Genomic DNA, 27396 nt, shown 5'->3' on the forward strand with positions numbered 1-27396 from the left:
TACAATCACACCCAGGGTTTTATCCTTTATTTTTTTAGCTACTCATTAACATTCTTCACATTCCCCAACTAACAGATTATAACACCTGAGTCAAGATTAACTACTTACTTTAAACATGTTTGTTATTGACTATTAAATATACAAGGAAAGTGAGTGATTACTGAGCTCCTACTATGTGCAGGACATCCACATTACAGTTCTTAGGGTTACTGTACAGATGAGGAAATTGAAGCTCAGAGATTAAGGAACTAGTTAGTACAAGGTTACAGCCTAGTGAGTATCATGGCTAGGAAATAATGTGTAGATGCAGAGAGGGGTAAGGTCTCTTTGGATGCCAGGAAAAGAGGATCAATCAGAGAGGGACTGTTGATTGAAATTTCCATTTCATCCTCTTCCAGTTTACAGCTTAGCAAGGGTAAATTGTGTCATTTAAAAATAGTGCACTAGAGGGCGCCAAACACACAAACGGTGACTTTTTTAACATTTTATTTTTTATTGAATTACAACTGATTTATAAGTTTCCAGTGTGCAACATAGTGATTGATTGAATATTTTTATAGCATACACTCCATTAAAAGTAATAACAAAGTAATATACAATATGGCCTTGTTGGGAGTTCCCATTGTGGCTCAGCATGTTAAGAACCAGACTAGTATCCATAGGATGCAGGTTCGACTCCTGGTCATGCTTAGTGGGTTAAGGAAGTGATGTTGCTGAAAGCTGTGGCACAGGCTAGCAGCTGCAGCTTCAACTTGACCCCTAGCCTGGGAATTCCATATGCCATGGGTGCAGCCCTAAAAAAAGAAAAATATGGCCTTGTTGTTTATCTATTTTACACAAAGTAGTTTGACTCTCTTAATCCCATACCCCTATCTTGCCCCTCCCCCTTCCCTCTCCCCACTGGTAACCACTAGTTTGTTTTCTCTATTTTTGAGTCTGTTTCAGTTTTACATCTTTAAAAATTTTTTTTCATTTAAAAAGCTGCTTTGATAATGCAGTTCCCACAGTTCTACAAGATATATAATCAGTAATGGATTCAAGCCAAAAGGCCATCTCAAAGAGTATGATGCAGTTTATGATAATTAAGCAGCTGTATTGCTAGGCCATAATTAAAAGAAAAAAAAAACAAACAAAAAACCCAACTCTCCTGCTTTATATTGCACAATTTGTAATCTGTCTCTACTTGAAACTGTCATTCAAAATGCCTTTCAGCTAGGTGTTTAATTTCTCTTTGCTCTGCCTGGTGAGTGGTGAAGGAAAAGGACCAGGTAACCTGGATGAAAATGAATTTTAAAAAATTACACTAAGATATATTTTTACCTTTTAAAATTTATTTAGTAAAGACACACTAAAAAAACAAAAACACCCACACCTATATCCAAAAGCTTAAAATGAAAAAGAACAAGACCGCATCCTCAACTTCAAGAGGCAACATCTTTTAGATTATTCCTAAATAATATTTGTTTCTTGATTACTAAACTGACATCATCATTTTCCTCTATGGACATCAAGGAGTTAGCTAACAGAATATCCATCTCTCATACGTCTCAAAGACAGTTTACATGATCATTTTTATTTTCCACTATTACAAAAGGAGAACTTCAGCAATACAGAACATTTAAAAAAAATAGACATAAATAGGAAATGTTAACATTTTGATGCATATCCTTATACACATTTAAAAAAACACAATGAGATTACCTTGTACACATGATTTCATCAAACTACATATGTTCATCTTTCTATGTCATTAACTATTAAAAATGTCATTTCATTTCATTTTTTTTTTGGGGGGGCCACGTCTGCAGGCACATGAAGTTCCCAGGCTAGGGTCAAACCGGAGTGGTAGCCACCAGCCTAGCCACAGCCACTTGGGATCCCGGCTGTATCTGCAACCTACACCACAGCCCAAGGCAACACCAGGCACCCAACCCACTGAGCGTGGCCAGGGATTAAACTTGCATCCTTATGGATACTACCGGATTCATCACCTCTGAGCCACAATGGAACTTCCCAATGTCATTTCATTTTTGATATTTTTTTTTATTATAGTGTAACTTACATAAAAGTTAAATGTTCTAAAGTATAAGGAACCTCACCTCTTCAACCAGTGTTGAGATCAGATAATTTCACTCCACAGTAGGAATTGTGGTGTATGACAGTATTCAGCCTCAGTTTTGGGGAAGTGAGAATAGTGTTTGAAGGGGCAGGGACTTTATAGAGTCCTGCTGAGAATGCAGAAATCAATAGAAACAAGTTAATTTAGCCTGAAAGGAGACGTTCTAATTATTCCTCAATATCTCTAGATACGGTGGACCATGAGTTGGTCACAAATTTGGAGTTTGTCCATTTTGGGGTGGAAGATAAACTTTCTTATGTTTAATTCTCTATCATTCCCTCATAAATATTGTAAGAAGCATAGACAACTGCTAGTCATTAGTACAACTTATCCTTACATAATACTCATCCAGTACAAAGCTCTGCAGTAAGGGCAAGTCAAATTGGATAGGATTAGAAACCAGGAGCTTGAAAGTCGGCCTGAGAGCTGGCAAACATACTCAAGAAACATGTGACAAACACCAGTGGGAAAAGGCCATTCCGAAGGGGACGGAGGATCCTTCCCTAACACAACCAACATGATATTGAGCGTGATCTATCGATAGAGGCTTTCAACTTTTCCTACTTGCATTAAACCTTTGTGCTAGATACCACCTTAGGTATTGTTCTAAGGGCTTTGCATGCATTACCTGATTTGATCCGTCAACAAATGAGAGGAACTCAGAGAAATTAAGTAAGCCGGTAAACTGTGATAGACTCACTGCAAATACGGGTCCTTCCCAGAGCAGAGACGTTATTGCTCTGGCCTCAAGCGGAGCATCGTGAGTCATGAGCAGTCATTTCCTCTAGCCACGAAGGACAATGGACATACTGACGGCTACCAGCATTTCCGAAGATGGCTGTTGTGCCAAGTTAAGCCAGAGTTGGGGTGGCTCCGCAGCCTGGGGAAGTTGGAAATGACATTATATTGTTTTTGTAGGGCACGAGGAGAGCATGGGGTTAAAAAGTGTTAAACAGGATACTGAACACCGACAAAGCTAAAAACCCTGGGGCCCGGTGCCCCCAAAGGCGCTGGGCGGAAGTCGGCTCAGCCGCGGAGGAAGTGCGTTTCTGGAGTTCCTCCCAGATGACGCGAGCAGGGAGGCAACCCCTGCGGCGCAGAGGGAGCGCGGGGCCCCCGGCAGCCAGGAAGGTTCAGCGCGAGGGGACGTTGGCGCCCGGAGAGGGGAAAGACTCTTTCCAGCAGCAAAGCTTTGCAGCACCGAAGGGGCTTAGGCGCAGGCTATGCGTCCTCCTCCTCCCTTTCCCCGCCCCCACTGCGAGGGCGGTGCCCCCTGTGATGCAGAGATTCGCCCGGCTACGCCCTTCACCGGCCAGGCCAGCCCGCTGGCTGCCGGGACAACGCCTGGCCCCAGCTTGTTCGGGCCCGCGGCCAAGCCACGAGTTTGCGTCTGCTGCGCAGCCACCCACATCTTGCTCTCCCAGACGAGAAGTGAGGATTAAATGCTTTGGACTGCCTGGTAGAGTTCGGAGGGCAACGCCATCCCATCAGGAGCAAGCGAGTTCTCAAGTGAACGGGTTCCTCAAGTATAAAGAGGAATCTTGGGTGTGTCTATTGCATGATTAAGCCGGTCATGTATCTGTGAAAAGACTAATTTCTACAAAAGGCCAAAATTGAGTGCCGGACCCTCTCGCTCGTCATGATTGGTCTGAATGTTTGAAGAGGTCTAACTTCTCTTAATGTTTCCAACTAAAGTCAAATTCTTCTCTGTGGCCTCTCAGCTGCTCTTAGGTGAGCTAGTTCCTCCAAGGTCAGCTGAGAGAAGGGTTTATTCCCAGCTAGAACAGGGTGCTGCAGTAACATTAGTTACAAGCATCATCACTTAGGCTTCTCCCAGAATTCTGACACCTGGCAAAGCATTCCTAACTACGAATCAGTAGACAGAATTGAGAGCTGTGTGGGCACTATGCAGCACACATTTACAGCGATCTGAGAAGGGATTCTTATTCTTAGGAGACTTTTGGAGCTGTCAAAAGGTCATGGCACAAAATTAGCTAAGAAACTGTATTTGGGAGCACGGAAAGTATCTCGGGAAGAAACTCAGTTAAGGTCATTTAAGCATATTTTCCTGGAGATTGAAACGAATCTTATTGCGAATAATTTGGTTCTATGAAACCAACAGAAAACGAAGAATTCCGAGCTATCGCTCTATTTTAATCCTTAACTTTGGGTGTATTTTAAAGCTTTATTACTTATGTACAAAAAGCCTGGTTTCTGCACCTGGAATCCCTTTATTTTCCAATGGCTGGGTTCACAGATTACTAACGTTACGGGCGGGGGGGGGGGGAACTTTTTAAGAAAGTCTACCAATAGCGGTCATTTGGGTAGCAATTATCAGATTATGCTTGAAACCACCACGCAGCTAAGTAATTTCTTTTAAATACAAATTTTAAGATTGTTATCTCTTTATTTTAACTAATTTGGGCAGGTTTATTTCCCTCTTCCCCATAACTTTATTTTTGAAAGTAGTATCATTATTCTCTGACATCCTACACTTAAGTATCTCTCTCTCTCTCTTTTTTTTTTTGTCTTTTTAGGGTCGAACCCGCAGCATATGGAAGTTAGTTGCCAGGCTAGGGGTCAAAATTGGAGCTGTAGCTGTCAGCCACAGCCACAATAGATTCAAGCCAGGTCTGCAACCTACACCACAAGCCACGGAAACACCCATCCTTAACCCAATGAGCAAGGCCAGGGATTGAACATGAATCCTCAGGGTTGCTAGTCAGATTCACTTCCGCTGAGCCACAATGGGAACTTGTGTCTTTTTTTACATCAATTTACCTTTAACCATGTAGTTTTCACGTTCAACAGGAAGAAAGGAACCAGGAAATCTCAAATGTGATGCAATTCATCAGTGTGCAGTTCACAATAGCTATTTTCTGTCCCTTCTTGTAGGACTGCACTGTAAATTCATAGCTCCCTCAAGAAACCATGATTGCTCAAACACACTCTTCTTCATAGCTCTTCATGCTATACTCTAATAATATTTGCATTCCTAAAGTCTCGTTAAAATATTGAACTGGGTTTCATAAAACATCCCATAAATAAGGAGTGTACTTTATGGTATCATTTCTCATAATTGTATTTTAAAAGGAGACAATCTCTTCATTGCAGTTTTAGTATCTCAAAAAAAGGTAACGTTGGAGTTCCCATCATGGCGCAGTGGTTAACAAATCCGACTAGGAACCATGAGGTTTCGGGTTCGATGCCTGGCCTTGCTAAGTGGGTTAAGGATCTGGCGTTGCTGTGAGCTGTAGCGTAGGTCGCAGACGCGGCTCGCATCCTGCATTGCTGTGGCTCTGGCGTAGGCCAGTGGCTATAGCTCCGATTCGACCCCTAGCCTGGGAATCTCCATATGCCGAGGGAGCAGCCCAAGAAATGGCAAAAAGACCAAAAAAAAAAAAAAAAAGGTAATGTTATTTTTGACTGTAGTTATCTTATAAAAATAAATATAGGAACGATTAGAACTTGGTAGGTTTGTCAAAAACCTGCACTCCAGATAGATACCACAGGTAATTCTGCAGATTGACCCATAATCACCATTTTAAGAACCACCGGCTTAAAGGCAAATAAATAGATTAGGGTTGCTTGCTATCATTGCTTTGGTTAGTTACAAGTTAAATAGACAATATGGAGGCACAGAGCCACCAAACAGTTAATTTGTGCAAAAGTGCCAACTGGCTTTGGTTCTTGAAGTTCTATTGTATTAAAGAGAAGAAACACAGCCAAATAAGATGTGCTGAGGGGAAATGTGGCCTTTCTATAAGGAAAACTTATTTTACAAATGCTTTGTTACTTACAGATGTTCAAGCTCAGAGATAATGTATTCCAAGTTTATTAAACCAGTTTTCCTCCATTACCTTGAATCAATGTTGACTAAGGGCCTGGGATTAGAGAAAGTGCTAGAGCAAATCAAGCCTTTGCAGGCCCAGGACCTGAATCAAGTCTTAAAAAACAACCTGTACAGCAGTCACACTTTGCCAAATACCTGGTAAAATTAGTTGGCTAAATCCATTGAGGCACTTTCCAAAGATGTTAGATGTTATTTTATAGCTATGTCCCTCTTTGACAGGCAGCTACAGGATTCTCTTTACTATCAGTTCTATACCCAGTGGGACCTTGCACCAAGGATCCGTGCCACCAAGGAGAACATACAATCTGATCATATTTGCTACTTTCTAAGCAAGTATAAGAATATACTTGGCTAAGTCTGTATACTGCCCACAACTGCTAAATTGTTCTGCATAAGAAAGAAGACTAAGAGGACATTTTTTGTAAGACTGGGTAATTGGAAAGTTAGAAACAAAAGCTTAGGAGAAGCAATACTATTCAGATATGATCCCTGGCCTGGGAACTCCATATGCTGTGTGGTGGCCAAAAAATAAAAATAAAATTTGGTAAGATAAACCTCATGTATTTTTTTTACCACATTAAAAAAAAAACCAAAAAACAAAAAACACTTAGGAGTTAAGTGCACAGGATTTTGTGAGCAAAATAGGATTAATTCTTGAGATTCAAACCCCCTACTCAGTCTCCCATGTGAAACTGTTAGTAAAATATGTATTACTTATTAATGCCTCATGAAGTAACTTCTCATTGGAAGATGTGACTAAGTACAAAGCCCTGTTTTAAATATTACGATGTGTCAAAGGTTGCCCAAAGAGGGTAAGTACACATGGGAATGTATATGGACTGGTGACCAAATTAAGTCCAATATAGCTTTGATAATTGCTTTATAAAATGCCAACCCCTCAATGAAGAGTCTACCATCTTAAAAGAAAATCTTCACAATGCTTATTCCTGATTAATTTTATAGTAGTCTGTCAAGGAATAAGAAGTATGCTTATTTGTGATTCCACTGCATTAAAACTTTTACCTAGTGATATCATAATTAAAGGTTAAATTTTCCCTGAGAGGAGGCAGATAACCCTTTTCCATTTATTAATGTCACTTATCCCACTAGTTTATTCTTTTTGAATACTGAGCATGACTCAGGCCTTAGCTGACAATTCCATTAGTTTTTCCCTTTTATTTATTATTTTATTTTATTTGTCTTTTTGCCTTTTTCTAGGGCTGCACCTTCGGCATATGGAAGTTCCCAGGCTAGGGGTGGAATTGGAGCTGTAGCCACCGGCTTACACCAGAGCCACAGAAACGTGGGATCTGAGCCACATCTGCGACCTACACCACAGCTCATGGCAATGCTAGATCCTTAACCCACTGAGCGAGGGCAGTGTACAACCACCTACCTAGCACTCAGTAGGTAAAAAATTAAGTAAAGCGGCCACGAGAGAAGTATGCATGAAAGCAAAGTTAACTTGTTTATAATTTGTTAGGTGCTGTGATTTATCTTTACTTCCATTTCCTTCCTGTGTCACTAAGAGACGGGGTGTAAAGCCTTTTACTATTTATTTTAAATGTATCAAAACATTTTAAATATTATTAGAAATTCATCTTAATGACAGTGTATTATTCCATCCATTGGCTCTGACAGAGGGTATATAATTTCTTGCCTATCCATTTAGTCAGTTCTCAGTATTTGTATTCTGACTTCTTAGCTAAAATGCCTTCCCTCTTTTCTATGTACCAATGATCCCTTGATGATCAGCATGCTCTCTGGCTTAACAGTTTACATTTTGGCATTATTTGTTTTTAAGTTCAAAATATTTCCTTTAGTTGCTCTAGTCCACAAATCCACAAAATGTTTTTTGTAAAGGGGGCCATATAGGAAGTATTTTAGACTTTCAGTCTCATTCACATAGAGTCCCCCACCCCCACAATAACCCTTTAAAAATATAAACAACACTCTAACTCCCCAACTATAAAACACAGGCGATGTTTGCTATAGCTTGCCCATTTCTATTCTAGTCCTTAATGAGAAAAAAGGTAAATAAAGCTCAATTTCATGAATGCATATATCATCATAGTAACTTCAAAGTGCTAGCCGGATATTTGGTTCAACATGGTCTTCACCATAATGCTTTTTGGTATCTGAAATTATCACTGAATGGTGTTTGGTCAATTAATGCAGCAAGTATTAAATATACTCACACTTTATACCTTGGGGGAAAAGAAACTCTGTTATAAAGTAAGAATAACTTACACTGGGATTTAAGTTTATTACTACATAGGTACACTAATCATACGCTCATGTGTATGATTTTATAGTTTTACATGTAACATCCTGCATCTCAAATGGCTCCTAAAACTTGCTACTGTAGTTCTAGTAACATTAACAGAACTTACTTTATGAAAATATTCTCAAAGATTTAAAAAAATAAATACATTAAGGTTAAATTTATCGAACTGCTTCGTTTACTTGGTAGTCTACCGCGGGAGTGAGTTATACATCCAAATAATGTATGCTATTTGTCACCTACCTATCCAGTTCCTCATTTCACTCATGTTTTGTGGGACAGAACCAATTTGGAGTATTGTATTCAATTCTAGGAGCCCAGAGGACAAAAAGAGTGACCAAAGATATAATAAACTGCTCCAAGATCACTGTGGCTACTTAAACAGAGGTCAGTCACTTGTTGGGCAAACTAATGCATGCATTAAAGACAGACAGCACTGGAAACCTCACACGGTTTTAGGCTAATCTTAAATTCTACATCTCCACTAATATGTTAAGCTTATGCTGAATGGAGCAAGACTGCATTGTGGTAGCCCACAAATATACCTGCTCTCTTGAGATACAGTGTTTCAGAAAAATTTTAATGGAGTGTTCTTGTTCATGTAATTGGCACTTGTGTAAATTCATGTTCTAGAAATAACGATATTCTATTCTTCATAGTGATAACTGTAGGTGAGTCCCTAGGAGCAACAGAAATCATAAATGATAAACAACAAAGAATGAAGGCCAAGTTCTCCTTAAGACCCATAACTCCATCCTCATCTCTACCCTTGGGTGCTTATATAGGACATTATTTATAATTGTAGCCACTCATAAATTATTCCTCACTGCCTCTTTGAACATGAAGAATGATTAACATCATAGTGGAACATTGGAAAGACTATATTCCATATCTCATTTGTCTCTTCAATCATGAATTTATTAGGCAGGAGGTGTTAAAATACAGTCATCTTAAAATAATTTCTTCCCATCTCACCCTACATTTATTTTACCCATATATTCTTAAATGCAATAGTGTTGTCTTTTGTCTTTCTGGTTAAAGAATCCCATAGCTAATAATGTGTTGGTTTTCAGTTTGAGGCAAATTTATGCTTTATTCTATGCTATACTGTATATAAATAGTGATGCCTATGAATGGATGAATGCAACTCCCACCACCCCTACCTAGTATCCAGTGAAACACCAAGGCAATTAGCTTGGCAGAATCAGCAGGGGAAGACTTGGCTGGGCTTAATTTTGATATAGGGTAAATTAAATTTTACATTTCTTTCTTTCTTTTTTTTTTTTTTTGTCTTTTTGCCATTTCTTGGGCTGCTGCCTTGGCATATGGAGGTTCCCAGGCTAGGGGTCTAATTGGAGCTGTAGCCACTGGCCTACACCACAGCCACAGCAACAAGGGATCCAAGCCGTGTCTGCGACCTATACCACAGTTCACAGCAACACCGCATCCTTAACCCACTGAGCAAGGCCAGGGATTGAACCTGCAACCTCATGGTTCCTAGTCGGATTCGTTAACCACTGAGCCACGATGGGAACTCCAGGAACTGGAGCTAGTATTAAATGAAAGAATGCTTCTTTCTACTCTGAATTGCATTTCTGGGCTTTAAAGTTATCCATTTGACCTTTAAGGGAAAATAGCAGTAACCTTAGTTAAAAGATCACATTGTCTAAACCTCTTAGAATAATTAGTTGTAAAGGTAGTAGGACAATACATCACTATGTTAAAAGTAACAGCTGATAGCTCCTCCTCCTTTAAAATACACATGTACTAAAAAGAGGAGTAAAGAAAATAAGGTTTCGGAGTTCCCGTTGTGGCGCAGTGGTTAACGAATCCGACTAGGAACCATGAGGTTACGGGTTCGATCCCTGCCCTTGCTCAGTGGGTTAAGGATCCGGCATTGCTGTGAGCTGTGGTGTAGGTCGCAGACACGGCTTGGATCCCGAGTTGCTGTGGCTGTGGTGTAGGCCAGTGGCTACAGCTCCGATTCGACCCCTAGCCTGGGAACCTCCATATGCTGTGGGAGCAGCCCCCCCCAAAAAGGCAAAAAGACAAAAAAAAAAAAAAAAAAAAAGAAAATAAGGTTTCTTTTTCATAACAAACTTAAACATCCCCCAAAAAGACAGACTGCTTCCCAGGATAACAAGACTTGACCCTTATCTACTACAGAAAAATGGGCCAGTCCATCAGAATATTCTGAATCACTTAGAAAACAATTTATATTGCTGTTCTGATGAAACCTTCAAGGAAAAATAAAAATGCAAGAGACGGTCCACTCCAAAAGTACGTCGAAATTTCTCAGGCTGTAGAAATCTAACAATACAGTGATTCCCCAAAAAAGAAATGGAAAAAAACAAAACAAAACAAAACAACAACAAAAAAAACCCTGTCTTGGCATTGTAGCTTTATATAGACATTTTAGTGAAATGCTTCATGCTATACATCTAAGTGTTTATCAAAATAGCTTTTGCATGGAAAATACCTGAGAATGAGAGGTTTGTGAAAAATGCGGATTCTGGGGTCACACTAAGGAGTTCAACATATGGGTCTTCAAGAATTGCTATATTCTAAGAAATTAATACATCAGCTCTTGTTTTGAGGAACTCTGGGTGGAGCCCAGGAATGTATAGTTAATAAGCTTCCCAGATAATTATGGTAGTCAAATTGGCTTGGAACCACTGACTTGCATTTTAACATGACTGTAATAGGGAAACTAACTTTTAAAAATGGATTTTTTTAAAAAAGGCTTGGTAGCTATGACTGTAAACCCAGGCATAAGAATTTGCCTTCTGGAGTTCCCTGGTGGTCCGGAGGTTAAGCATCCAGCACTGTCACTGCCTGTAGTGCAGGTTCAATCGCTGGCCTGGGAGCTTGGGCATGCTGCAAGTCGGGGGTGGGAGACTGCCTTCAATGAAAAATCAATAAAGTACTTAGAAATGGATGACAAACTAAGTTCTGCCCTGAGAGTTAAATATGTGATGATCTTTCTACCAGTTATTTATGTGGCACTGTACCTTCAACTTAACACTTTGGAAAAGAAATTTGGTATATGTGTAATTGAATGTATCAACTTATTTTGTGTTGCAAATTTTAGTAGTCTTTCTCTCTCTCTCTCTTTTTTTTTTTTTTTTTTGCTTTTTAGTGCTGTGCCTGTGGCATATGGAAGTTACAAGCTTCAGCTGCTGGCCTAGGCCACAGCCACAGCAACGCCAGATTTGTGTCTGCGACCTAAACCACAGCTTGCAGCTACGCCAGTTCCTTAAACTAGAGTGAGGCCCAGGGATTGAACCCTTATCCTCATGGATACTAGTCGAGTTCATTTCTGCTGATCCACAATGGGAACTCCCTGGGCGCGAATGGAATCCAAGCCAGAGCTGCAACCTACACCACAGATGCAGCAAGGTGGGATCCTTAACCTACTGTACCAGGCCACGGATTGAACCTGCACCTCCACAGAGACAAGCCAGATCATTAACCCACTCTGCCACAGCAGGAACTCCTTAAAAGTGATTTTTAAATTAGTGCCAAACTGCCTGATGAATACTGTTGCTGCATATTGGTTAGCATTGCAATGGGAAGGTTCTTCTCTCCAATGTAATTAAGTACTTGTATGGTCTTATTATTATTATTATTCATCAGAAAGGCATGTTAAACCTGAAAAATAGGAATTTATAACCAAACACCAGAGAATAGATGGGTATTTTCCACTTGCCCAATGCAATTTAACACTTTGAGAGAAGGATTTTATCTGCAATGGACAGACAAGAATACTAAGATATGCTTTACCTAGGATTGTTGGCTCTTCAAAGAGGAATGCAAGTTTACTTTCCTTGGTTTTGTTTTTCCTTTCTTCTAGAATAAAAGTGGTTTTTTTCTGGGGTATAAATCATTACCATTTATGTTTTCCAACTTTTAACTGTAAAAATACATGTCTGGGGAGTTCCTGTTGTGGCTCGGTGGTAATGAACCTGACTAGTATCCATGAGGACGTGGGTTCAATCCCTAGCCTCACTCAGTGGGTTAAGGATCTTGTAGGTTGCAGACGCGGCTGGGATCTGGCATTGGTGTGGCTGTAGCATAGGCCTGCATCTTCAGCTCTGATTTGACTCCTAGCCTGGGAACTTCCATATGCCATGGAAGTCTAATCTCTTTTCTTTGCAGCCAAAGTTTAGGAGATTTTGCAGATTTATATTTAGACCCAAGAAAAGAGTGATCTAATTAATTAAACATTTACTTGAGCACTTACTATGTCCTAGGTATTACTGCAAACACTATGCATTTATTTGAGGGATGCCTAAGTTAAATACTGCCTTGGAGGGGCTCACACTGTAGCAGGGTGAAGAGATTTGAAATAACAAGCTGCAGTAAGTGTTACAGTAGAATTGGGTAAAAGGTACATGAAATTATAAATAAAACAATGGACTTCTTGGAAGAGCACCAGAGAAAGCTTCAAAGAGGAAAAACACTTGAAGGATACATTCACAAGGGGTATAAAGGGGATATTCCATGAAGGGATGATACAAAAGAAATGAAGTCTAAGAGAGCAAGATACATTTGGAGAACTGCAAGCAATAATGTGGGTAGCAACAAAAGGAGCAGCAACTTGATCTTTTACTGGATAAAAGGAAGGAACCACCAGATCACACAGGATCTTCTTTGTATGCTACTCTAAGGAGCATGGATTCCATTAAAAGATTTCAAGTAAGATCAGATTCATATTTTAGTAAAATCACTTTGAAGGATGACAGATGGATTAGAAGAGGCAAAATTAAAGCCAGAGTGAGCTATGTCACCACATGGATTTATATATAAAAACTCATTTATTGGGCAGATATTCAAAGTGACCCACTACCTTATCCCAGGCCTGAACTATAGTAGTTGCAATGGTGATGAAGACACGTAGAGGTAAACTAAGAAATTAAAAAACTTAAGAATGGACATTTCTTAGGGACATAATGGACACAAGGTGTTAAGGAATTGAGAATGGTTCTTGGGTTCTGAAAAGCTGGAGACCACACAGTTTGGACTCCCCCCCCCGCCCTTTTTTTAAAAGATAATATATAAGCATTTTATCTTATAAACTAGAACTTTGAAAAAAATGCATTCTGGTAACAATTATCTGTTGTAGAAAATCCACGTGTAAGCCTATAACCCAGAAAGAACCAGTGAAACCATTCTACTTTATCTCCTTTACCCCAACTTCTATGAAAGCACACACAATATACAAAAACTCCACAAACTGTAATCCTATTTTCATATCTTTGATACCATTTCTTTGTAGTATGTGATGCTCTGAAATGATTCTTTAAAAATAATTTTAATGACCATATTTATGGATTTATTCTAATTTAAATAGAATTCTACTGGAAATTTATCAGACTTTTACACATTTGTCTACTTCTAAAACTAACTTGTCACAATTAAAATGAGAGTTAAGATACAAGAATGATTGACAAATAATAATCCAAAATGAATTCTGGAGAATTTTTCAGTATTCCACAGCAAAATAAGAATAAGAGCAATGTAGCAAATTTTTAAAAATAATTTTTTTAAATCGTGAGAACACATCCTTTGCTGTTAATGAATGTTTTATAAAACCAAGGATCTAGTATTGCTATTTAGATTAACTAAAACTAGCAACTATTTTGGTTTCCCTATTTATTATTTGATTCATTCAAGAAATCCCAAACTCTGGGAATCAATGTATTTGATTAGGTCTAAAGCTCTGCCAACTATTTCCTTTGCCTCTAATATACTCTGGATTGCAACAAGTCTACCAAGAGACCAACAGGAGTTTCATAATTTTTTTTGGGTCTTTTTGCCTTTTCTTGGGCCACTCCCGTGGCATATGGAGGTTCTCAGGCTAGGGGTCTAATTGGAGCTGTAGCCACCAGCTACACAGCCACAGCAACGCGGGATCTGAGCCGTGTCTGCGACCTACACCACAGCTCCTTAACCCACTAAGCAAGGCCAGGGATCAAACCCACAACCTCATGGTTCCTAGTTGGATTCGTTAACCACTGAGCCACAACAGGAACTCCATCATAATTATTTTTGATACATATCTTAGAGCTCATATGGACACACACTGCTTGATTTGTCCTATATCCTTGAAGTTATTCTGTCTTCAAAACAATGGCTCTTTATTTTGGGACATGGAATGTGAGCCTTTTCCATCTTAACCATTCATTCTGTTATAGAGAATGAGACTTAAGACCTAGATTAAGAAGCATGTGGTTACCCCTGCACCTCGACAAAGGCTGTTTATATGATTAATAATTACCCTGTTCTTATATAAGTACCTTTCTTCCAAGTAGCTTAAAGCCTTCTGGTACACAGTGCTTCTTTGATGCATAGCAACAGAATGAGCAAGCAAGAAAATAAATTCTGCCAGTGAGGGAGAGGTTGCAAAGGGAATGAACAATCAAACCAAAAAATGAAACTAAGTTTACAGCTTTAAGTGAAATTAGTCTGTGATGTAAAAATTCTTCCTACTCCCTCATTCTAAAGAAGACTAACACTCATTCTACCTTCACCTGAACATTCTGGGACCCTAAGTTTTATGAAATTTGCTGGGCTGGCTGTAACCACTGAATTTTAAAATGCCAAATTTTATGATTGTTATGTAGGTATCCTTTTTCACTGAATTCCTTTCCAAAGAACTAAATTAAAACTCCACACCTGAATGCTAAACTGGCCCCTTCCCAACTCCTCAAACCTTACCTCAGAAATTGCTTTTGTAATCTAGTTCCTTTACTATGCTAATTCATAAAGATTTCAAAATGATTCCATTTTAATTGTCACACAAATTATACTTACATCACAAAAAATGCATGGCAAGGAAAAACTATTTCAGTTTACTTACAAATGTAAAATTTATCTTAGTGGGAACATATGACCTGCTTCACAGTTTAAAAATGGAAGACATAACCTAAGTATTGTTTATTCTTATTTTTGGAACACATGATGACAAGGGATGGTAAGTGGGAAAAAAGTTGATGCATAGAAAAGCAAGCAGCTACTTCTTTTTCACAAATAACTGATTTTACTAATAAGCACTGGTACAGAAAACCATGTTTTTTTTGTTGTTGTTGTCTTTTTGCCTTTTCTAGGGCCGCTCCCTCGGCATATGGAGGTTCCCAGGCTAGGGGTCGAATCGGAGCTGTAGCCACCGGCCTACGCCAGAGCCACAGAAACGTGGGATCTGAGTCACATCTGCGACCTACACCACAGCTCACGGCAACGCCAGATCGTTAACCCACTGAGCAAGGGCAGGGACCGAACCCGCAACCTCATGGTTCCTAGTCGGATTCATTAACCACTGCGCCATGACGGGAACTCCAACCATGTGTTTTTTATAGAAAGAGTTTAAAGTTACACTTTGATCTTGGCCTGCAATTAAACTACTCACAAAATTTAGTACTTATCTTTGACTGTAATGAAATAATTTCCATTTGGCTGATAGGAAAAAAGCAGAGATACACAGAAATAACTATGCCATAGCAATTAAAGTCTCATAATCATTTTGATTTTCATGACAATCTCTACTACTTTCAATGTTTTCTGTTCTGTTTTTAATTTCAGAGAAGGCTATTTAGACCTAAAGCTATGAATTAGGAAGTAATTTACCATCTAACTGCAATTTAAGGTCAGTTTACTTTGTAGTTTAATATGAGGAAAATTTAAGGGGGTCTTAATCTCCCTTTCAATTTAACTATGCTAACTAACTCCTAGTATCTTTACAGAGTTCTGACATCTGAGAAAGTTTGATTTGTGGTTGTATCAAACTAACTCTTGCCTACAGAGGTAAGGATAACAAACTTAGAACACTGTGATATATATCTGAATAGTATACATTGTTACATTAACTGCAGAAATCGCATAGTTGTTAAGAGGGAAGACTGTCAAGTATAGGAATAGAAAAAAAGGGAGAGAACAGTAAGAATGGGAAACAAAAATTAGTTGCCTACTGTTAATCATCATCTAAGAGAGCTATGCACAGGGTATATAAAGTACTGAAAACAAACATGAACAACTTATTTAACGTAAGTATTGATTAGGTGACTAGAGTCTTAGAAAAATTAAGGAAAAAATATGATCAAATTCAGTCATACCTAGGAAAGTAAAGTACTTAAATCCAAGTTATTGTGATGAACATTAATTTCCTCATTTGTAAAAAGACTAAATCAAAAGTCTCTTCTATCACTAATTTCTGTAAGACACACCATAAATGCAGACAAGTTCTGCTGACATAGGTTTAAGTAGAATTGGCCCTTCATATCCTTGGGGGAGTCCTGGAACAATGCTCCATGGATTCCAAGGGATGACCATAGAAATGGTATTCATTCTTGGCTTGTTTTGATGTTTAGCTATCCGTGGACACTTAAAAATCATAAATTTGCCATCTAAAATTTTAGTCCCTAACAAAACAGTTATAGGCACACAATACAAAGCATACACAAACCAGACCCTTGATATAAAAGCAATGAAAGTCAACTTTGTTTTTCAAAATGTCCAACTGTTGGAGCCTTGGAAGGCTCATTCTTTAAGGGTAACCTTCAGAAAAAAAGGAAAAGGCTGTTAAGACCAATATAGTACCATATCTAATGCTACCTTACACTCTGAAAGAAGGGTTTAGACATCTAAAATAATCCTAAATTCACTGTGAAATTTGTGTTTCAGCGTCAGACAGATGCTCTATTTTGGCCAAATTTCTACTGTAAAGTAGAAAAACTACCAAGTTAAGTATTAATAAGGTTAATAAAATGATGAGACGGAGAAAACAGATTTTGTAACTTAAAAGCACTAAATTAAAGATTTATTTTTACTGTATCTTATGACTGGTGAGAGTGGTCATGCGTGTAATATGGAAATTGGCCTAGGCAAGCATTAATTCTAAAAAAAACCATCCATGTACAGAATTATATATACATATATGAAAAAACACACTACCAATGACAGCATACTATTTTTCCTTTTAAAATTCAATGTTATAACTTAATTGGATGTTAGTATATAAGCTGCTTCTGCTTTCTAAAAATGGGTGTGCTCCCAGATCTGTATGTGGATGATACATGAATAACCGGTTAAGTTCTTCTGAAATACATACTGTAAAATGCTGAGAATATGAAGGTCAGCTGGGAATTTTAAATAGAACTGTCTATACATAATTATATATCATCAGTCACAATCACTACAACTTAAATTTTTTCCTTTTTACCGCCACACTTGCAGCGTACGGAATTTCCCGGTTAGTGGTCAACTCAGGGCTGTGACTGCTGGTCTATGCCACAGCAACACCAGACCCAAGCTGCATCTGTGACTTCCACTACAACATTTTGCTGGATCCTTGACTTACTGAGCAAGGCCAGGATCAAACCTGTGTCTTCATGTATACTAGTCAGGTTCTTAACCCACTGAGCCACAATGAAACTCCCACTACAACTTTCTTCCAGCAATAGTTTTATTATTTATTTATTTATTTTTGTCTTTTTGCCTTTTCTAGGGCCACACCCGTGGCACATGGAGGTTCTCAGGCTAGAGGTGGAATTGGAGCTGTAGCTGCCAGCCTATGCCAGAGCCACAGCAACGCGGGATCCGAGCTGTGTCTGTGACCTACACCTCAGGTCACGGCAATACCAGATCCTTAACCCACTGAGCGAGGCCAGGGATCAAACCTGCAACCTCATGGTTCCTAGTCAGATTCATTAACCACCGAGCCACGATGGGAACTCCTTACGGCAGTAGTTTTAGAGGGCCAGCTACCATTCAGCTTAACACTAATGTCTTGGTCATATGAGGGTGGCATATACGTATTATAATAATATAATTTTTGCTGATTGCCAAATGTTCATACACGTTCCAAAAGCCACTAAAAATGCACTTTGCATGGGCATAAGGAATTTAAGATGTACAAATATGAACAAAAATGCTAACATGAAATTTGAAGTATTTCAACAAGTTTTTTGGGGCCTAAAATTTTAATAAGGAAATCAGGAATCGAGATATATTTTCTGACACAGCAGCAAAGCGACAAGTTCTAGCCTTTGCCGTATAGGTATAAACCATAGGTTGCCTGTGCTTCACACATTCCCAGCACAAAAAAATTGTCAGGACTCTCAAGTATTTATCAATAGCAATGGTTATCATTTAGCTTGTCATCTAAGGCTGTCAGACAGTAAGCTATACATATGTAGATAATTAAGTAATTTACAGAGAGGAAATGAAGTCAATCAAGATCAAGTAGAGCATAACAGGTGAGCATAAATGAGAAAGAGAAGGCCTCACACTAAATCTCATAACTGCTCTCTCATTTGCAGCCAGAAAGGAAAAAATGTGATAAAAAATAAAATAGTAGAGTTCCCATTGTGGCACTCCAGCTTAAGGACCCGATGTTGTCTCTGTTGATGATGTGGGTTTGATCCCTGGCATGGCTTAGTGAGTTAAGGATCCAGCATTGCCATAAGCTGCAGCTCCAATTCCCTGGCCCCGGAATTTCCATATGGCACAGGTGCGGCAGTAGAAAAGAAAAAACAAAAACTTTCTAACCCTAACCCCATCTAAAATTGAGATAAATATTAGGAATGATATCTATAACTTAGTTCATGACAGACTCTTCACTAATTGTTCAATTTCCACTGTGGAGTTAGTAGGATCTGGGTCTACCGTAATACTTAAGCCTATCATTTCCCTTTTTATTTCCTCAAAATAAGAGGAAAAAGAAAAATAAATGATTTAAGCTTCACTGGCAAAGGACTCTAGATAAAAAACAATGAAATGATATGGTTCCAATCCACTGTCTTTGCCAGCCTTATCTTTCAGTGTCCTTTAGGCAACCTAGTCAAATGGATTTCTTATATTTAAAGCATATTTTCTCTATTCCTGTTCTATGCCATTGCACATAAAGCCATGCTGGCTGCAAATACATTCTGTTTCACTGCCTCTAACCCCAACCACTATTGAAATTCACAAATATTTTTGCCTTTCAGTTCAAAAATTCAGTTTCCTCTGCCAAGCACATTACCCGGAAATCGAGTTGCTGGCTGAATGCTTTGAGTACATAGCCACATGGCTTAATCCCAAATTAGATTATAAATTAACAGAGTAGAGACTAGCCCCACTTTGCACAGTAACAGGTACAAATATTTAAGTGAAGAAAACTGGATGGCAGAAACCAGAATTGAGGGCTAACAACACAGGAAAAATAGGTGTTAAATGGGGGGGAAAAAAACAAAACCAGAAAACCCTCAAAGTTTTGTAGCATAATGGTATATAGTCAGCCAAAGCCTTTTGCATGATATATATTTATCAGTGACTTGCTATTACCATAAATACACGCTATGGCAAAATTTTCAGACACTTGGCATCAAAGCACATTACCTATTATTTGTGCAACAAAACTGAATGCCTGTTATATGCCAGACACTTTGCACTTTAGCTACAAAGATGAATGAGACACTACCTACCAATATCTCATAAACTAAGAGAAAAGAGGAACATGAACCTGACAGTGATAACAGAATTATCAAAGGGAATGTCTCATTTTCTCTAGATAAAAGCAGATATTTAAACTTGGGTGATTTTTTTTCCTTTTTATGGCTGCACCTACAGCATATGGAAGTTCCCAGGCTAGGGGTTGAATCTGAGCTGCAGGCCTATGCCACAGCAACACCAGATCCAAGTTGCATCTGTGATCTATGCCACAGCTTGCTGCAATGCCGGGTCTTTAACCCACTGAGCAAGGCCAGGGATTGAACCTCCATCCTCAAGAAAACTAGTTGGGTTTGTTGCCACTGAGCGACAACGGAAACTCCTAAATTAAGGTTATATTAACCTCAAGTGGTACCCATGAGGCTCACAAGCCAGATGCAGGACCCTTCATGTCACAGGGTGTATTTGAGCTTGATGCTCCTATCTTGTGAACTAAGTGAGTTTTTTAAGCAAAAAAGATTTAGAAATATGTCTGGGAGTTCCCATTGTGGCTCAGCAGTAGTAGCAAACCCAACTAGTGTCCATGAGGCTGAGTTTTCAATCCCTGACCTCAATCAGTGGGTTAAGGATCTGCCATAAGCTGCGGTGTAGGTCACAGGTGCAGCTTGGATTCCTCGTTGCTGTGGCTGTGGTGTAACTGCAGCTCCAACTGGACCCCTAGCCTCGGACCTCCAATATGCTGCAGGTGCGGCCCTAAAGACCAAAAAAAAAAAAAAGGAAAGAAAAAGATGCCTGATTATTCAGATTAAGCTAGAAGAGTAGAATCATTAACTAAAAAAGGAAACAAAAGGCGAAAGAGAAAAGCTACATTTTGAATTTCAGGCAAAAGAGAAAAGCTACATTTTGAATTTGTTTAGCTTGAAATACCTTTGGGACATGAAAGATACTTAATTTCAGTTGAGTTGAGAGATTATAAATTATGAGGTCATCAATAAGTAAAAGTGTGGGGATTAACTGGTGAAAAGGTCGCTGGGGATATAACACTAGGAAATAATAATTAAGAAGCAAAAGAAAGCAACCAGTGAAAACATGAAGGACAAGAGTAGCAACTAATAAAGCATAGAAACCAGGAGTTTTAAGGGGGTATTTTCTAAGTAATCAAATGCTATAGGTTATGTAAGACCACCCACATCTGGAGCACACAAAAGCACAGACGTTTCACAAAATGTTATAAACGTAAATAATTGCAGATAGTCTTTTTCTTATTCCCCAAGATTAAAACTTAAAAAGGCTGAGTCTGGAGATAAGGGAACTAGTTAATTTTACACAGTGAAAGTCAAAAGCTGGTACAAGTGAACCCTTGACTTCTGCTGTTAATGGGTAGAGTTATCTCTTTTTAGCCATTCAATTTTTTAAAGGATTGTTATAAACTACTGAATAGTTTATCAACCTAACCGAAAAGGTGAGGGATAGGAATTATGTTCCATGTTTCTTAAATATAGTAGAAATGCAAATTATTTGATTGAAATTAGAGCTGGAATTCCAATCTATCCCAGGAACAAAGCAACTGGAAGGGGAAAAGCAGAATATGTTTTTACATCTGAGACACCACTATCAGTGTACTTTGGGTGGGGTACCTTTAAAAATAAATACTTCTGAGGATAAAAAAATATTAAAGTGACACTGAAAAAAATTAAAGTGATATAATCTCTAGGATAAATTTCTATATAATTTAACTTGATTTAAGCTTCAGTTGGTAAGATACCATTTACCCTAGGTCCATAACTGATTTATCAGGACCAGCACCATATAAAAGATAGTTGTTCATTGATTCTATACCTCAAAAAGACAATGTTGACCATATCCTTTTCTGTTCTGTAGTGCACACATAATAAAGGAGCAAACAACCCCCTCACCCAGTTTTCTCTTGTAAGAAATACAAATGCTAGATAAGCACTTAGGTATGCAGAGTTTATAGCAATCATAAGCATTGAAGAAAAAATGGCATAAGATATTTCTTAGATCACTCCAGAAAATGGTGCACTCTGTAAGCTTTTGCCACCTTCCTACTGGTTTCATTTAGGTGGAAGCAGAATACTATCAGTTTTCCTGGTTTCCAGGTGAAATTAACAATGTTTCAAACTTGAACTCAACATAGCCAGCAGGGAAGAGACCATGGACCTGTTCTTTTTGGTTTGTAAAAGTCAGTTAACTTTCAAAATGTTTTTTAGGTACTTAGTAAACTTATTATCTCTCAGGAAAGTCACACATAAATCAAGTATTTTCTTACTTTGAGTTTAGTTTCAGCAAATATGTCAAAAGATTAAAAAAAAAAAAAAGATTTTCAAAAATCCCCCCAAAAACTTAAAGAGCAGATAAAAAGGTCATTAGTGTTTATGCTAAAATCTCAGTTTGATTCATAAATCTTATTGCAAAGCTTTATTTTACACACAATGTTAATAAATCCTATTATTGGAATGCTAACCTTCTAATGCATAAAACATGTTGTTACTAAAGGGTGGCAGAGTGATACATAAATGAAAATAAGAAAAGTGACAAAAACACAAGGGCAAACATATTGGGTATCAGAGTAAAGAGTACTAGCAACTTGATCAACCCCAAACAGATCAAGGTTTTTTTTTTTTTTGCTTTTTAGAGCATATTGAAGTTCCCAAGCTAGAAGGTTGAATCAGAGCTGCACCTGCTGGCCTCCACCATAGCCACAGCAATGCCAGATCCGAGCCACATCTGCAACTTGCCACAGTTCACAGCAATGCTGGATCCTTAAAGCACTGAGTGGGGCCAGGGATCGAACCCGAGTCCTCATTATACTAGTTGGCTTTGTTACCACTGAGCCACAACACAAACTCTGAGATCAAGGAATTACAAACCCAAATAATCACGGATCTTTATATACTATTTAATTATGTAGGTAAAAAATGTCAGCTAGATTCAAGAAATAGATGTTGAAAAATACTAAGGCCAGTTTTTTTTTTATATTTTTTTTGGGCAGCACTATCTGCCTCCCCACCCCAACCCACACGTGAAAGAGGAGGAAATCTTGCCACTGAGTCTCATTAACCCTTTATCTCTTCTCAAAACTCTGTGGTCAAAAAAAGTTTAGTTTTGAAGTCTGAAAGCCAGTATTTTACAGTATGGACCAACACAGTCTATTTGTAAAGTTTTGTTATCAGTCTCTAAAGAAACATGTACATCTCAATGCCTTCCAAGGGTCAAGCACTGGGCTGGGTCATCAATATAAAGAATGGCTCATTTTACTTGGGAGTGGGGATTTGAAAGAGTTACAGAGGGAAGGACTCAAGTTATGCTTCCCAAGAGAGAAGAGGCACTTCATCCAGGTAGTGTGGACAAAGGCATCAAACAGCACAGCATTAGATCATAGGCGTTTTAGTTTACTGGGATGCCTGCTACCTTAGAAAATTACTGCAACCGTCCAAAAAAATGAAAATTTGAACAAAAATAGAGTGAAGAAAGTTGGAGTATGATTATTCATATAAAATGTAGGATGAGAGGCAAAAAAATGTTTAGGGAACAGATGAAGTCCTTAGGAATCAAGTACCAAGCTTAATATTTTTGAGTTTAAAGAAGCCTGTGGCCCATGCAGCTCTGAGATGAAAGGTTGGGCCTTTAATTAGAAAATAATAGGCACAAATGAAACTTCCAGGGAGAATATATAATGCAAGAAGGTAGACAAAGACAAGAACTGCAAGCAGTATTTAAAATGCCACAGGAATATAAAGAAAAATTAGAGCTCAAGAGGTTCATGGATTTCACAATGAGGAATGAGGACACAAACTTATTAAAAATACAAAACAAGGATTTGTTTCCACTAGCTTGAAATATGACCTCTTTTCCTTATTAAGCTACAGTGACACTATAACATTCTGAAAATTACTTTTAAATGACTGACTTAATATTTAGTTCCTCTTTTCTAAACTGGAACAAAATTGCTTTAAATGTAAATTATCCAAGAATTCCTACAGGCAAAATGCCCATTTATATTCAGAGGGGACGAAAATATTTTTGAACTTTTAAAATCATTTGCACTCAATCTTGTTTTATTTCTACCAATTCTACAACGAAGACTAAAGCAAACAGCACAACCTTAACTCCAGATTAAACTCATCTTTTCAGGTCCAACAAACATTTCCTCCTAGCACTAAATGTAGGTTTTCAGTCAAAAATTGTCAGGTTTTAGATGCAAAAGTCTTTGCTGATTAACCCCCAGCTCTCAACACCACCCAAGGAGCAAAGCTCTTTTAAATCTTCTCTGGTTAATAGCTACTAATAGCCAAGTGGGAAGAGTCAAAACAATATTAGTCTTTCTTACTGAATATGTCAAAATAGAACATAAGAACTTTTGAGATGCTGGAGATCTTCACTTTTACAAGGTTCCAAACACTAAAACTCATTTAAAAAAAATGATTTAAAGAGGTAGGTTTAATATTTCATAATGGTTCAGGAATCTTAATGAATAACATTTACCAAAAGTGATCACAATTTCATCTTTTATTTTTAAAAACGATAGTAAGAGGGCAACAACAACAAAAAACGGAACACTAAGTATTGAAAACAGCCTCACAACTACACACAGATAACACTAGCAACTTTTATTCTGTATTACTAATCACGTCTAAATTAAAAAACAAATCCACTGATAAGATTAACATTCTTGTAGGATATACAGAGTAGAAACGGGAAGAAAGTTAAGACGGAAGGAATAGGAAGTATGAAAATGGCCTTCAAAATTCAGATATATACTCCTTGGTTTCTTGTAGCTTTTAGATTATTGAAAAGTGTTCCCGGGTGTTACCTCGCCTTATACGCGTACTTCGAAACTTAGGGAATATCACACTATTTGGATCTGAAATTTAGGTTTTCTCAAAAAACACTCGATACTCCTCCATTCTGTGGCCCAGGAACCAGACTCTCCTTTCTACTCAGTCCAGTGGCCTTTCGGACTCACGGTGGATTTCGACTCCCACATCGGGGACCTGCCATCTTACGTAAGTATACTTCGCAAGGAGAAAGGCAGAGAAGAAAATAGGGCGCCAAACCTTTCCCTCCACCACCAGCCATCACACCCCAGGAGGAGCGTCCCTCCGGGGGCTTTCCCCAGGAGCCACAGCGGCTAAGCAGTATGGGGGAGGGGAAGCGCTCTCAAACAGCCATCTCTTCCTCTTCAGGCCGCCAACGTCGACCGCACCACAGTCTCCTCCGCCCCAGCCCTTTCCCCTCCCCCGCCCCGGCCTGGGTCTGAGCCAAACCCCACAGGAATGCAGCCCGGTCACATGCGCTGCGGCGGCGGTGGACGTGCCTCTCCCCCCGCGCCCCAAGGAGACCCAGCGCCATCTTGCCCTGACGCAGTTACAAAAGTCATGGGAGAATTTGTGTCTCCTCGTCCGCGCCAGCGCCCCAAAGATCCGCAGAGGCCGAGCCGGGGCCCTCACCTCGCGCAAGGACAGGAGAAAACAGGGAAGAGCCTTGAGATTCCCCTCGCCACTGCTTGTGCTCCATACCGGCCGCGGCGACAACGACCACCATCGTCACCTCTCCCTCTGCCTGTGCAACAGCCTCCCCCGAAGGCTCTGGCCCCACCCGCTGCTGCAGCATGAGGTCATCGCGAACCAATCACTAGGCGCACGACAGAGCACATCAGGCACTGATTGGCTGCGTGGACCGCCTCTGCCTCTCCCCACTCCGCTTACTAGGCGCTCAGGGTCGCTGGGTAGCGAGAAGACAGAAAGCGCCATTTCGGGGAGACCCCCGAAAACAAGAACCGGAATCACCGTGTCATTTTAGTTTGGGGAAACCATTTATTCTTTGGCCTCCCCTTTTTCTTCGAGATAACCGTCTCTCTGTCCCTCCCTTATTTAATCACCGCCACATAAAGGAATTCCCGCTCCCCTCCCCGCACACAGTCCCGCCGGCGGGGAAATCCTTCCCCGGGGCCAAAGAAGTAGGAGGCAGCAACGGCAACTGCACCGACGGCAATGGCAGCTTTTTACCCCGATACACCGTGGCAGGGAGGCGGCGCTGACGGTGGCTGTATTTTTCCTGCTGCTTCTCCCCCCGACCTCTTCCGTTTCTTGCTCCTCCATCGAGACGGCGCTGGACTCGCCAGCTCCGCTTTTATCCGGTGCTCGGAGCCTGCGCACTGGAGCTTCCTCAGCCCCTAGTGGGCGTCGAGTGACACCCCAACTGAGTTCATCCAGCGCTGGAGGCTAGACTTGGGAGGGGGAGGGGAAGGCTGGGACAGAGGTGGTTTGGGGAGTGGGAGAGAGCGCATCCTTTTGGGAGGACGAAGGGAGAGGGAAGGGTCTTTCCCAAGGCCTAGGATCAGTATCCTTCCACCCAGTAGTGGCGCGCGCGCGCGAGCTCACCGATATCCAGACTTGAGGGCTACTCAGGGAAAAGGGATAAAGAACCAATCCCACCAAATTCCGAAACTTCCCCAAACCTTCAGTGAATTGTTGAATGCATCTGTTGTGAAACAGACGGAGACTCTGTCCACCTCTCTGCCTCCAGTTGGCCGTCTTCGAGCCTCCCTGGAGAGGCAACGGCGGGCAGCAGCCCACAAGCAAAATGGCGGCAGGCAGCTTCGTCCCCTCCCCCTCTGCCCCTGCGGAGCGGGGCGGGCGGGCCCCGTGCACTTGCCGCCGCCGCGGCCGCCGCCGCCGCCGCCGCCGCGGCCGCCGCCGCCGTCGCCGCCATTTTCCCAGAGCGAGCGGCAGTGACACTGAGCGGGCGCAGGGGGCCGAGTCGGAGACCGTGCCGGAGTCGGGAGCGGCAACAGAGGGGGCATAGACACTCTGAGCAGCCTCGCCGTCGCCTCTGCGTTCCTGCTGACTGCTTCGGTGCCCCCTCCCCTACTCCTCGGTTGCTGGTGAAGAGGCTTCGCGCTGCTGTTTGGGGAGGGGTGTGTGGAGCCGGGTCCTGTGTCCGCAGTGGCTGCTATCGGGGGGTCGCCTGACCGCGGAGGTGTGGAGAGACTCCTTGGGGGTCGAGCACATAACGGGGTTCGGGTGTCTGGTGTGTGAACATCGCAGGTCAGTGCCTGTCGTCTCCTTGGGAGTTCATGGGGCTTGCGGGATGGAGAGACGTGTGTTTCCAGGGGGAGGGGGCTTTCTCATCTTTATCCTTCCGGGGGGGCGGGGGGGAATCGACGTTGGCTCTCAGGTGTCTTGGCGGGGGCAAGACGTTGCTCGTTTGAATCGAATTTATTCTTTTTCCTCCCTGTCCCTAGAAAGGGAGCATTATGGCGGGTTTTAGGGTTGGGGAAGGGGGAAACTGGCAGTTAAACCCCCTAGAGAGTGGGAGTTAGGGAGGGGGCGCACTCCTCGCCGGCAGCGGGTTAGGGCCGCTTGGGTGAGGAGGGAGGCTTCTGACTGTTAGTGGGGTTTGTGCTCGAAGAGGTCCCAGGAGCTGCCAGCTCTCCCTTTCCTCTGCCGCATCTTGTTCAGGTGCTGGGAACCCGTATAGGCCCCATTTTCTTCTGCTACTTCCATTCTTGCCGGGCAGTCTGTGGCTTAATTTTCTCATAAATGCAAAGGGGGTGGAAAGAACGCCCTGGGTCTCTCCCTTTGTGGGAGAACGAGACCGCTCCTCATCTTCCCCGGGAGAGGGTAAACCCGCCCCTGAGGTGGTCACCCCAGTACCCAGCCTTCTCAGTCTCCTCCCCCACTCCTCTTG

General features: G+C 40.6%; 3 protein-coding genes across 18 annotated transcripts in view; 1 reads left to right on the forward strand and 2 right to left on the reverse strand.

The window, feature by feature from the left end:
• Positions 1 to 27396, reverse strand: part of ORC5 (origin recognition complex subunit 5) — a 1223002-nt gene that overhangs the window by 890187 nt on the left and 305419 nt on the right. The gene's annotated exons all lie outside the window — the stretch shown is intronic.
• LOC106504991 (uncharacterized) lies at positions 470 to 26509 on the reverse strand. Its single transcript, XM_013979822.3, is given in 3 exon segments — positions 470 to 2999; positions 26165 to 26485; positions 26488 to 26509. Coding segments are annotated over 3 exon segments (372 nt in total). The 3' UTR covers positions 470 to 2970.
• Positions 26371 to 27396, forward strand: part of KMT2E (lysine methyltransferase 2E (inactive)) — a 95332-nt gene continuing 94306 nt past the window's right edge. For all 16 annotated transcript variants that reach the window (XR_014816038.1, XR_014816037.1, XR_014816039.1 and 13 more), the window contains exon 1: positions 26371 to 26753. The gene's annotated coding sequence lies outside the window, so the exon portion shown is untranslated. The remainder of the gene's footprint in view (positions 26754 to 27396) is intronic.

This window comes from Sus scrofa, chromosome 9, assembly GCF_054392235.1.
Source record: "Sus scrofa isolate SSC_HxYL_T2T_F1_AM1 chromosome 9, Sscrofa_HxYL_maternal_Yorkshire_Landrace_v2.0, whole genome shotgun sequence".
Lineage (NCBI taxonomy): Eukaryota > Metazoa > Chordata > Mammalia > Artiodactyla > Suidae > Sus > Sus scrofa.